This window comes from Haplochromis burtoni, unplaced genomic scaffold (genome assembly GCF_018398535.1).
Source record: "Haplochromis burtoni strain Fernald_Lab_line unplaced genomic scaffold, NCSU_Asbu1 Contig_53, whole genome shotgun sequence".
Taxonomy (NCBI): domain Eukaryota; kingdom Metazoa; phylum Chordata; class Actinopteri; order Cichliformes; family Cichlidae; genus Haplochromis; species Haplochromis burtoni.
This window is the reverse complement of record NW_024582414.1, coordinates 1,700,048-1,714,037: the sequence shown is the minus strand read 5'-3', so window position 1 is coordinate 1,714,037 and position 13,990 is coordinate 1,700,048. Positions and strand designations below refer to the sequence as shown.

General features: G+C 38.4%; 1 protein-coding gene across 1 annotated transcript in view; it reads right to left on the bottom strand.

Annotated features, from left to right (window-relative positions):
• Positions 1-13,990, bottom strand: part of LOC102304759 (contactin-associated protein-like 4) — a 116,316-nt gene that overhangs the window by 59,408 nt on the left and 42,918 nt on the right. The window contains exons 3-5 of the mRNA XM_005923886.3: positions 10,093-10,286; positions 6,465-6,612; positions 4,992-5,198 (exon numbers count right to left, since the gene is read on the bottom strand). Coding sequence (XP_005923948.1) covers positions 4,992-5,198; positions 6,465-6,612; positions 10,093-10,286 — 549 coding nt within the window. The remainder of the gene's footprint in view (positions 1-4,991; positions 5,199-6,464; positions 6,613-10,092; positions 10,287-13,990) is intronic.

Sequence of the window (13,990 nt, the reverse complement as noted above, 5' to 3'; positions counted from 1 at the left end):
TTTCAACTATACTGCATGTCCCCTGTTTTGGGATAAGAGAATACTGTGATTAATGAAAAGTACAGTGACTAAGTGGTGCTTTTTATTTATTTATTTATTTGTCCATTTATTTCTACATCAAAGAAAGTTTAACTTTAGATCAAATTATTCCTTTGTTATAAATATAACCACACAATCTTACATCACAGAAATAAATAAATAAACACATAAAACTAATTTCTATGATTAATTATCTGCAGTTTCACTTTTGGAATATAACTTCATTTAGGACCACAAAATATGGTTTTCTGAGGGAAAGTGATATATTCTCAGGAAGCTGCACTTTTAATTTCAGCTGTAACTGAAAGGAAGGCCTGGCTGATGAGCAGAGCGGCAGAGTACTCCAGCAGCCAGATGGCACGGTTGATGAGAGCTTTGCCATATGGTGATAATACGACAGGCTGGCAGTCCAACAGCACCTCAGGTTTAACCTTGTTTACGCCAGATACGCACACACGATGTCTCGCCTTGCACCTTGGGTCGTGTTTTCTATTTTCCTGTCATTCATCATGGTTTCCTATTTTATTTTAATACACGTGTTTTAGGCACTTCAGTGTTGTGTCATCTCCACCATCATGAGTGTCATCTGTGCCTCATTGTGCCATTCCCAGAGTTTATTTAATATGGCTGTACCTCTCTTTCTGTGCCAGACTGTATTGTGTGCTCCAGCCTCTAGTTCCCAGTGTACATTTTTAGGCAATTTGACTTCCCAGATTCCCTGTACTGCCATGGCCTGGTCCCTGTCAGCAGCTGAGTGATTACCAAACTTTTTTGTTAAAGTGAAGAGTGTTTATTTTATTTTATTATTTTTTTACTTTTAATTCTATCTCTCTAAGTTGTGCTTTTGAGTCCTGTGTCTGTAGCTTCATGGTCATCACAACATTTTACCTTCATTAGCTTCCACACAGGCAGTGGGTTATGTTATGCTAACCCACTGTGCTCCACAGTGTTCATCCTTGACACATGTTTATAGCATCCATCATATATTATAGATTAAAAGAGAGAGATGAGGATGTCAAGCTGGGAGAGAAACGGCCAGAAAGTGAGACCCCCCACTAGATAGAGGCGAAGAGTCTGGAAATAGCTAAGAATCAGTGAGACAAACAAGACAAGAAAAGAACAAAGCTAAACACAAGTTCCTTCTTGACAGTCAATCACCAACATTCTGATTGACTGTATCTGCCAGATATGTACAAATCCAGATAACAACAGTAGGGACGCTGTGTAAACAAATGTAAATAAAGAATTGATTTGCAAATGTCACAAACCCATATTTTAATCACAATAGATTAAGTATCCTTTTTAAAAAAAAGTATTTCTTCATTTTGAACAACACGTTAAAAAAGTTGGGAAAGGGCCATGTTTCCCACTGTGTAGGATGCCGTGTTCTTCTAACAACATCTGGAAACGCAGGAGACTGACTGCTGGATTCCTGTGAGAGGAATGTTGTCCTAATCTTGTCTGATAGAGGGTTCCAGCTGCTCAAAAGTCCTGGATGTTCTTCGTGGCATTTTTTTTGTTTGTTCGTTTGTTTGTTTCGTGATGTATCAGATGTTTTCAGTTCGTGAAAGGTCTGGACTACAGATCAGGTTAGCTCCCAGACTTCCATTATGAAGCCGTGCTGCTGTAATAGATGCAGTGTGAGGTTTAGGAATCCTGCTGAAATGTGCAAGAGTTTCCCTGAAAAGGTATTGTCTGGATGGGATAGTAGCATGTGTGCATTTTAATTCAGCTTTGGCCCAGAGAGATTGGGGACCTTTCTGGATACTGTTCAGTAGTGATGGGATTTCCGGCTCTTTTTAGAGATCCGGCTCTTTCGGTTCTGCTCACTAAAAAGAGGCTCCGAACCGGCTCTTCAGGTTGTTTTGTTGCTTTATTTAATTTATTATTAACAATAATATAAAATTATGCACAAAAGGAATTACTAATGTAAAAGAAGTGGTTTTATTTATATATGTTTATATATAAATATATGCGGTGGCCCCTAGAGACAAAACATGTACAATCTCCAAAACACATTTCTAGCATGAACTAAACTTCCAAAGCAGAGCTACTAGATCACTTAAATTACACAATTGAAAGCATGTGTGTATTGTTTGTGTATTTATACACAGGCACTCATATATATTCAAATAATTTAAAAAAAAGTTCATTTACCTGTTACTATCACACACCAAATCTGGTCGTTGGTACTTGCTGGCTTGTGTAGCCACAAGATAACAAAAGCTCAACACTGCGCCCAGCATCCTGGAGCACTTCTGTTGTCTTTTGTACATGTTTTGAGTTTTTACGTGCTTCTGAGTTTTTATGTGCTTCGGAGTTTGTACATGTTTTTACGTGTTTTGGAGTTTTTACGTGTTTTGGAGTTTGTACGTGTTTTTACGTGTTTTGGAGTTTGTACATGCTTCAGAGTTTGTACGTGATTTGAAGTTTGTATGTGCTTTGTCTCTAGGGGCCACCGTAAATATACTTTTATTTATTCACTCCACATAAAATGTAATAAATAAATCATATAATACAAAAATCAACTATTCACATTTCAACTTTTAACTATTTAAATTTTCAGCTGTTTCCTTTTACAAATTTAAAGTGAAAACAACACAAAACACTGCAAACCACAACACAATTAAATATAAATTATAATATGAAAACAAAAAGAACATGCATATTCTCTGTCATATGGGCCCGCATGAATAAACTTTCTGAATCCTTTATCATCTGCAACCGAAAATAGTTGTGGATGATTACTATACTTTTCTAATGTGACGTTGTTGTCCCTGGCTCTCTTTCTCTCTCTCTCCCTCTGGCTCTGTTCCTGTGCTACTGAGTGTACCTCCCGCCCCTCCCCCCTCTGCCTAGCGTAAAGCACAAGGCTCGCGTGCAGAGTGAAGCGGAAAAAAAGTGCGAGAGAGAGGGTGAGAGAAAGAAGAAAAAAAACCCACGTGACGGCTCGCGATAAGGAGCCGGCTCGCGTCGTTCATGTCAAAGAGAGCCATTTCGTTCGCGAACGACCCATCACTACTGTTCAGGCAGTGGCTTCTTCTTTGAATGATAAAGCTTTAACCTGTACCTGTGGACAGCACAGTAACCAGTGTTCAGAGACAATGAATTTTGGAAGTCTTCCCAAGCTGTGCAGTGATTTCCATAACAATATCATGCCTGTTTTTAATATGGTGCCCTAGAAGCCCCAAAGATCACATGCATCCAATATTGATTTTGTGTCCTTTCCTTTGCACACAGAGATTTCTCCAGATTTTTTGAATATTTTTATGATGTTATGTACTGTACATGATGACATATTCATAGCCAATTTTATGTTGATGAGCATTATTGTGAAATACACAATTTACAGATTAGTGATCCTCTGCCCATCTTACCTTATGAGAAACTCTGCCTTACTAAGATGCTCTTTTTATGCACAGTCATGTTACTGATCAGTTGCCAGTTATTTTAATTAGTTGCTATGAAATTCAAAATAAGCTAATATTTATTGGAAAACAATTAATATGGTTTTATGTTCTACAGTGAATAAAATATGGGTTTTGAGATTTTCAAATGACTGCATTCTGTTTTCATTTACATTTTACAAAGCATCCCAACTTTTTCAGAGTTGGACATATAGCACTCTTTCTAATTAGCTTGAGACATATGGATAAACAAACAAGCACTGTAGTGAGCTAAAAGGCATATGTAGAAAAAACCATAATTCCCCTGAGTTTCATCAAAATTGAATCAGAGGTATTTCCCAAAATTGTTTCTGACAAACATGCAAGTGAACCAGCAGATGGGTTGAGAGTGACTTCAAGCTTGTTCCATTTCATTATAGGAACAAAACATGCAAGATATTAAATTTGCTATACACAGAAGGGATTTTGGAAGCTCTGGACCCTGAGTGAGTGCATAATTATGCTGTACAGTTTGCGTGTTTAGCTGACATTTACTCGCAGAACTAAACAATGAAAGAAAAATAAATGAACAGATGAGTGGAGCTGCAGAGTTTGCCAGTGCAGTTGGCTCAAGGAACTTCCAAAATATTGAATTCAATTCAAACATCGGAAGTTTCACTCACTCTCCAGCACAGAGTTTCAGTCATTGTCCTCAGGAAGTCGATCACTGCTGATTTGGTCCTTCCAAAAACATTACCATGTTCAGTTGGTGTGAATATGTTGCTTGCAAACTGTTTGAGGAGTGCAAAATAGTCCCTGATTATATAGTATGACAACATGACAATCAGGCACACTATTAAGATCAAAACACACGTCATCACAGCAGACAAAGTCCCTCTGACAGGTACGGTTTTTCCCAAAAGGGTAAATCTTAACAAGTAATTTGTTAAATCAGTTGGACTGCCCTAAAGCGTACCCACTTTTATGTCTTTCTGGACACTAATAGGACCCTTACAGGTTAGAGGTCAAATTTATACCATCAGTACATCCAGTGGGAAGCTGAGGGGTCACACTATATACACACACACATATATATATATATGTAAATTACAAACATTCAGCAGTAACAGATGGACAACACAGACTCGGGGAAAAGGCCAACAGAAGGACTCGTGCTGGGGTTTAAACTAATGTTGTCACAGGAGGCTTCTTAGAGAGCTTGGCAGCTAATGCTAGTGCTAGTCCTTTGGGACCACAGACTTTCTGTATATGTGATGGTACCGCTGCCTGTTCAAATGATAGAAAATGTATGTTTTACATCTCTGCTGGCAGTGCCATTGTCACACCTTTCCAACAATGTGTGTCTCAGCATGACAAGCTACACATGCATAAAAGACCTGATTTAAACAAAGTGAATATATTTATCTTGCACAACCAATTAGGCAATATCACTATAAACTGCAATTTCGCAGAATGATTCAGCATTATTGGGGTTATGTTTATCATGTAAGAAAACACAACAAAGCATTAATTTATGTCTGTAGATCTTTGAGACCGGTGTCCTACCCTGTAGGTGGTAGAGTAGCAGCTTTCCTTTCTCGAGCACCAGCGTGAGGCTGTGATCTCGCTGGCCCTCTGCATGGAGCAGTGTCCCAGAATTCTTCAGGGTTTTAAACTTCAAAGAAATAGTCTCCATCACAGTCCAGCTTGCCCTCACACTCAGTCTGTAGACCAAGCTACTTCTGCTCCCATCAAAGCTTGCCACGCTAGAAGCTACAGAACAAAATTAAGTGGGAGAGGGAAAAGTTTTATTCTTTACATTTCAATTCATTTTAAATAACATACTAGCACCAAATACTAACACAACTGTGCAAACTCTGTCTTTGCCACCATTTTTCTAACATCATGAATTTCACAGAATTGTAAGATATTTCTAGACAGATTTGAATCTCTTGGTGAAATTATTTACTCAGCAAGCACATTTAACCCCATTAACATCACTTTTCCATATGATTTAGCCCAGAGTTGACCATTCCTTTTGGTGCTATGTTCAATGCTATGTTCGATTTGTGAAACTTCTTTAGTATATTTTAAAATAAAGAGGCGATGGCGATTGATCAGTAGGCTTCACTAGTTGAATTTAAGCCCTGTTGTCACAGAAGTACAGTTTTACAAACCATAGCTTTATTATAGGTAGGGTACAACACAAAGTAACAGGGCTGACATTTAGTTAAGTCAGTTACAAAGAAGCAAAGCTTGCTGCTGCCTTGAAATGCTTGGATTGCTTGAAGGCATTTGCATGTACATTTCTATTGTTTCAATTCGTATTGCACTCTGTATTAAAACCATGTGGTCTCTGTACATCTCACACACAACACCCAATAATTCTAGTGCATGGCTTAGTGTTTGAATAGCACTGCTTATTTTTCTAAGAACTAATGGTTTCTAAATTGACTGCAAAAGGTTTGTATGACATGACTCACATCACACACCAGAGCAAAATCAAACCAAAGCCTATGTGTGTGGGAGTATTTTAAATCTATTTTTCTAAAAAACAATGAACAATCTTGTTCTGTATATAATGCTACAGGATTAATATAACTTTCAAGGTGTTCCAGGGACCATTTCTTATTTTTCCGCACCACATTTAAACACCATAATCCAAATTTGATAGAGATAATCTGTGTAGATTTAATCCAACAAATCAAGATTTTAATTAATTGACTAAAGTTTGACTTTACATTCTAAGATACAAAACTAGCTGCTAGCAAAATACTTGTAATACAATAACAAGCCAAAACTGCCATTTGTAATATTTTAAAAGAAGACACTTTTAATGCCACAACACATTTACATTTTTAGCATTCAAAATGAGTTGAAGCCAGTCGGGCATTAAAGACTTCAAGACAGGCAATCAAGACCAACTAACTGTTGATAACATAATTATATGTTACTTAAGGTCAAAATATTCTATGATAAAATAAACATTGGATATATTTATAATTGCTATAACATAACACTTAATTCACAGTTACTTACTATATCGACATCCATATATTTCCAGTCTGAGGCCAATCCTCCCACTGGGGTTCCAGTCCAGTGGGATTAAACGAAGAAAGCGAGCTATGACCGGCTGCTCCAGTTTGTACTGGACTACAGTGTCAGCATTACTGTTACCTGGAAAAGCCTGCAACAATACAGTTACATGTTTATTACAGTTACCGTTTTCTTCATTCTTACACTCTGTCTCAGTCAGCTGATTGCTGCAACAACAATGTAATAATGTAATAATGATGTAATAGCAATAACAAACACTAAAGGGTGATGCCTCTATCAGGAAAGCAGATAGATATGCTTCTCATCAAGTGTTCATAATGGTGACTAAAAGCTAGATAGGACCATTATACATTGAAAGTTTTACATATTCGAGGGCTGCAAATCTCTTTGTCAGTGGAAAGAAAAAGTCTCCCAAACCTCCTCTGCCCTGAGATCGTCTTCATTTTCAAACTCTGAACTCACCGAAGCCATTGATCCTAAGTAATGATAATGTCTCTCCCTCTCCCTCATCTCTGTCCAGTGATCAATAACTTGGACCTATTCTGTCTCCGTAGCAAGCCTCTTTTTAAAAGACTAATAGCTTCTATTTTTCCCAATCAGCTGCCTGTGGGAATCCAGCAAGGCTCACACACACAGAGAAACACCTGCAATAATATGTGTAAGAAGAAAACAAGAAGAACAAGCTGCATATACGGTATAGAGTAGGTGTCCATGTGTTCCTGTGCATGTCCTTTGCTTGTGTCCTATCTGGAGCGCTTGTGTGATGCTACCTGTGTGTTTGTGTGAGAAACTCAGCTGAGGGTGTACCGATGTAACTGTGTGAGAGAAATTGGCTTCTCTGGCACTGCATAATTGTGATCTCAGTGCCGTCTTCAGTGCTTTGAAGGGCTGAGCCGGCTGGCCAGCAGAGCGTTAAGCTCAACAAATGGCTCTGTTTCCTGCTGAGGAGAGCAGCATCTCATTTACTTGCCTGAGCATCTTTTGAAATATGAGTAGCCTCTGACAAGCCTTCAGTCAAGGAGAGAGGAATGGCTAGAGAATGAGTCGAAGAAGAGGATGAGAGGGCATGACAAAGGAATCGCAGAGGAACTGTGCCTGGCATAGTTGGTACCACCAAGACAATATAAAAATACTGAATTATGCAATTATGCAATAAAGTCTTTCATTAAAAGGAGCTACAAGAAAAGAACGTATAATAATGTTGGCAGACACGTTATTCAAGTGACATGTCAGTCAACATAGGAATTTCACTGCATAGCTGCCCACAGTGAAGCTAGATTATTCACTTTAAATTAAATAGGGTGTTTGCTGAAATATACTTGTTGCCATGCTAATGACTTTTGCTCCTTAGGAAGTTCTGAGGAGAGTTGCCAGCTTTGTTAACCTCATTTACTCCTCTTTACTTTATCAGGGAGGTAAATTATCATAACTGGGCTTTAAAAAAAACTTCTAAATGACGCACTGACATTTAAATCTCAACCAAACTCTTGTGCCTGCCACCCTATGGGCCAAAATCAGATATACCTCTTATGATGGTCTGGTTTTCCGGCAATGTTTGGATCGCATCCCAGAAGCATGTTTGCGGCACAGGAAATCCTGGGGATGCTGAGGGATGCCTTCATAGTGCATAACTCCTTAAAGGTCGAATTTAATGACAAGTATTGTCTTGGTCATGCTTCTGACATGATGTGCTTTCTTTAGGATTTGAGATTGCTGTTTGGTATCTGGGTTGAAGCCAGAGATATACTGTACAGTGGGGGTAACAATTCTTTGATCACTTGCTGAACTTGTAAGTTTGCTTACTTCTAAAGGAATGAACAGTCTCTTTGGTAGTTTCATAATGGAGAGAGACAGAATATCAGTGAAAAAATCTAGAAATAAAACACATTACATGAAAGTTCTAATTTGATTTTTATGTCACCGAAAATGTCATCTCTCTCTGCAGATTTTCTAGCTGACTGAAGTCTGAAGACTGGCTGGGCCACTCCATGAGCTTAATGTGCTTCTCCTTTAGCCACTCCTTTGTTGCAGAATGATGGGGAAGGATAGGTCATGATCATGGATGGAAGACCCGCCCACAACAAGTTAGTGCATACTCAAGTTTGAAGAAAAATGGTGAAATGCAAATGGTCAGATTGGGACTTCAAGAAAACATCCAAAAAAGTAAGAGTGAATGACAAAAGGTTAATTAATGTAATTTTTGTGTTTGTTTTCTATAGGCACAGTCTCCTTTTGAATCACACTTTAAAACATTTGAAACATGTGGCATCATAAAGTCAGACTCCACATGCAACTTGCTTGATGATGGGATGTAATTTTATTCTATTTTTAATCCATGAAGTAGTTAGTGACTCTAACCATCAAATAAATGAAAGTAACCTGAGTAGAGACTCTACCTTTACCTCACAAGTCAGTGAGAAGCTGTGACTGATGCAGCTGTTTTTGCAGTAAAATTCTCACCATCACAGAGACGCTAAGCAAGCCTGACTAATATACGAAGCTTTAAAAGTGCTCTAAAAGCTGATGTGGATTCACCGCCTTTCATGCTGACTGTCAAATCAACATGTTTTTAAGCTACAAGGAGTGTGTTCTTTAGTGATGACTTGAAGGGCTTTGGAGAGTTTGTATCCTTCACTGTGAAAAAGTTGTACCCAGTCAGATATGAGGGGAAAAAAAGTTTTCTTTGGGTTGCTGCTGTAGTGAAAGCTGCACTTTCTTCCACACAGAAGGGAGGAGACGCGTGACATATCAAATGTTGTTCAGTCAGCCGAGGTTTGCATGGCTGCCTGTCATTCTGACATCTGTACTTTGCTCATTGGTGATCAGTCATTCTCCCAGTCTAGTATTCTCTTTTTTATTGAAACAACACTGGAAAAATAAAAAATTAAAGAGAGAAAAAGAAATGGGGAATATATTTAGACGTAAAGCAACCGCAACACTAGGTACTTAAGTCACCGCGTGCTTTTCTCAGCGAGCTTTCTCACCAATTTCTTCTGCACATTTACATTTTAAGAGCCGCCACACTTATCGAAAGCGGCTGAGCTCGGAAGCGCCCATTCAGCGACCTGCTTGCAGACTGGTGATGGACATCTTTCAGGCATCAAAGCTGGGAGTTTTTCTACGCCAGGCGGTCTTTCTCATAACAGCACCAACCTCCTGTCAGCACAGGCTAAACTGTCTGACAGCAGACCCACACCGTCAACAGACTCCTGCCCAAGTTCCTTTCATTGTTCCATGTATTATTAATAAATAGTGAAAGGCTCCTAGTGAGCACGCCATGTTGCTGCAGGCAGCACCAGTCCCCACAGATAATGTTAAATAATGTCTATGACAGTTAGGTCAACTGTGTGTGATTGTATAGTGTCACTGCCTGGACAAACTGTATTTTTAGCTGTTAAAATCTGTATTATATAACACATGTGGGGGGTTTCTTTTTGTGTGCACTTTTTGTTAAATATCTATGATCTTGTCATGATCAGTTAAAAAATATGTACTTTTCTACAACAAGATGATGGATTGACATGGACATCCATACTCCCATCAGGTGACTGCACAAATATGTTGCACACCCAACACTACTATGTAATCCTGCCACCGGAAGAAGAGTTACCCCTAAGCTGTCTTCCTGCCGGTGTTGTCTCCAGTTGTGTCCTGTGTCACTGAACATCAACAGATAGGCCGTGAGCCAATCAGAGCTGCCGTAGCGGCCCTGCGTGGCAACAGCAGTGATTTGGGTTCTCCTCCCCAGGTCCACCTCCAACCACTGGTATCGGTCTGAGACCAGAGGAGACCAACCTCCAGCTCCTGCACAGGGGACAAAAACAAAGAGTGGATTATAATAATGGGTATACGCGGTTAGTGTAAACTTAGTGTGAGTATTATTCTTGTTGGGGGACCACGACTCTTACACAGTCACACTGCAGGCACTATGGTTATCATAAGGTAAATATTATATTTTAACAAGAAGACCTGGTTTAAGATCAAGATGAAGTTCAGGCAAAAAGCAGTTACGGTCAACAGTGAAAGAAATGCTCTGTGTTTGTGTGTGAAAACATTAGCATAAAAAGTCATTGGTGTAAGGTTTGACCAGTCAGGTGGTGATTAACTAATCTGACCAGCTGACCACTGTTCACATGCATAAGTTAGTATTGTGGATCACATTTGCAAAACGGTATTACTAATACTCCATCCAAGCATGTGTTATTTGACTGTTTGGTTAGCCACGGCTCTGTAAATGGTGTCAAAATCATTTCACTTGTTATTCTGTGTTTGCAGCCTATAACCATCCTAAGCATTGATTAACTCTGAGCTGTGTGACTTTTGGCTGACTTGAGACATTTGTATGAGTGTGAGTAGTAAAAATGAAAAGAATGGCAAGGAAATAATACCAGTTCAAACAGCCAATTTGGAGAAATCATTAAAGAACAAGAAATCAAAGACAGCAACATAAATTACCAATAATCCGCTAATGCCTGTTGATGCCTTCAGGTATCTAAATTAAGATTTAACACACCATTTTATTCTGTTTTTGTCTTTTAAAGCATTTCTTGGTTTGTACAATACATTTTTTTTAGATATTCTTAAGTCTTCAGATTGATTATAAAATGGTAAATGGGTGTTTTCTAATCTGCATGCATTCAACAGCTCAAGTATCTGGATCCAAGCATGGCAGCCACTTCAGTATGAAATCTTCAGGTTTTTCATATCACAAAATGTCACGATGGTCAAAGATGCCAAGAAGCCATTGGCTCCCTTTAATCGACTTGAAGGGAAGTTTAAAAACTATTTGCCAAAAATGCAGATCCCTTCAGAGATGACAGAAACATCACAGAGAGCGTTTAAGTTACTGGAAAGGTATATTAGTTAATGTTCCATTTATAAATATTTTCTTCATAATAAGGAGACCCTGCTTTGAACTTTAAATATTGCAAATCACAGTACAATTATAGTGCATCCCTTTTCTGGATTTGATTGAAGTCCACATAGATGCTCACAGACATAAAACCCTAGAATATGTCAACATTTGCCTGGTTTCATGATGATAACTAATAAATCCTCAAGACATTAAGTGGGATATATCTGGGCCACAAACCCTTTGAAGAAAAATGGATTAGATGATGCAGCACCAGAATGGTATTTATGAATCTCCACAAGTAAGTGTCAAGATTTGTCCTGCCATTTAATGGATCTGTTCTGGTTTTTATGAGCTCACCAAGGTGACAATATGAGAGAAAGTGAATGTGATTCAACTTCACTTAAAATATCTTCTCTGACATGAGACAAATCACTGAGCTGAAACTTTTGTCTGTTCTCCAGTGACATGCAGAGTACTATCATATTTTCCAGGGGTAACGTGCTCCATTTTTGTCTGGGCAACATCTGTTGCAACAGCTGGAGAGGACACTCAGGGATGTAAGGGACTAACACACACTGTGTTCATGCTGTAGTCTAAAACAGGTACTTCCATCAGCACTGTGGTATGTCTGACACTGCTATACCATTTTTTTAAGAAGATGCAAGTGTGGAGGTAGCAGCAAACTGGAAGGACAGAGTCATAATACCTAAATGCACTCATTTAGAAATCCTCATTAGAATGAAGGCTGATAGTCTATAGTTAGATCTGCACGTTTGCTTGTTTCAAAGGGAATTCAGATAAAACTAAGGTTATTGAGCCATGTTCTAAAATTTAGAATCAAAAAATCTTGAACAGTCAGGCGCCATCTAATCTTAAAGACCTAATAGTAGCATATAACTCCAACATAGCATTTTACTATTGGACTGCTGGCTTACCTGTGGTTACTAGGATATTTAAAAGGAGTATGGGAGGGAGAGCCTTCATCTTTCCGGAACCTCGTCTATGGAACCAGCTCCGAGTTTGGATTCTACTGTAATTAGGATTAAACTTTCCTATTTTATAATATTTATATTCAGGATTGGATCAGATTAACCTCCTGTCTGCACTACAAACGGCCTAGGTTGCTGGGGGCTTCCCATGATGCACTGAGTGCTTCTTCTTCCCTCACTCTCTTTGTGTTTACACACCACTCTACATTTAATCATTACTTAATTTTAATCTGGCTCTCTTCAATAGAGCGTCTTTTGTCACGCTCACTCCAACCTGTTGCAGCAGATGGATGGTTCTCCTGCAGGTGTCTTCCTGTTAAAAGGGAGTTTTTCCTTCCCACTGACAACAAAGTGCTTACTCATAGGGAGTCATTTGATTATTGGGGTTTTCTCTCTATTACTGTAGGGTCTTTATCTTACAATATAAAGCACTTTGAGGTGATTTGGTGCTATATAAACAAAGCTGAATTGAACTGAACGGAAATGACTGTTCAGTTTGAAGCCTTTGAACTCAGCTATTTGTGCAAAAAGTACAGCTATAAAAATACGTTTTTGGATTTCTTCTAGTGTTGACATTTTTTCTTTTTTTCTTTTTTTTTGCCTGCCAGTGTTGATTTTTTTTAGCTACAAACAAAAATCACGGTGGATTTTTCAAAACTAAGGACCTTTAATATCCAAGTAAATTAATCAAATAAAAAATATATAATGCAATAAACCTGTTTAAGTAGAGCTAGCAATACACCCTCCAATTAAGTATCACAAAATGTTGGGGTATATTTGACAATGTATCACTGTTTAGTGTTTTTATCAAGCTTCGTTGTTGTAGTGAAATCAAAAATAAAGTAGGTGAAAGTTGATTTCACTAAATGTTCCACAAAGAATAACATGGAGTATTCACACACAGATTATAATATCCTTTGGCATCTTAATTAAAGAAGAAAAACTCACTGTCATGCATAGTAAGCAAAAATCTAAATGAATCTGGATTAGAATATTGAATATAAGAGCATATAAGGAGAAACAACATATTTGTTTTGTGGTACTCAATTTTATTGAGCTAGTAGTATGTGTTTTTAATGTTTTGCCTGCTGTAACACAGTAATTTCTCAAAATTTCGGGCATAAACAAAATATATCTTATCTGAAATAAGCTGCTGAATATTTATGCACCAGACTCCATCAGGGATGTTTGAGTCTGAGAGCCTCCATGATTTGTTTTTCTATAAGTACAGTTAGTTGCATCCAATCACCTCTAATCACCTCAAGCTCATGTTTCAAATGAAATGTTTTGGGAAAAGATTAAAATATCTGGATTTGAAAAAAGAATGGTGTAGATCGAAACAGGAAAGATGGCAGGAACACACAGCAGGAGTGTGAACTGTGTCATATAAAATACTGCAGTTAATCAAGTGGGTTTGTATTTGGGAAATTTAGGAACATGCCGCAGAGGATGAGTAGGTTGGAGAAAGGGAGTGAAGAAGTGAACTGGCCCAGAAAGTGAAACAAAGGCAGAAAAGGACTGAAAGGCACAGACACAAAGAGTGGTGCCTTGATGCAGTTGCTAACCTTTGCAGAGACATTGCCATAACTAACACAGCTGCAATCTGATTTTATTTTACTTTGGATGCTGCTGGTATCCCTGACTCAATGGAGTATGTGTGTGTG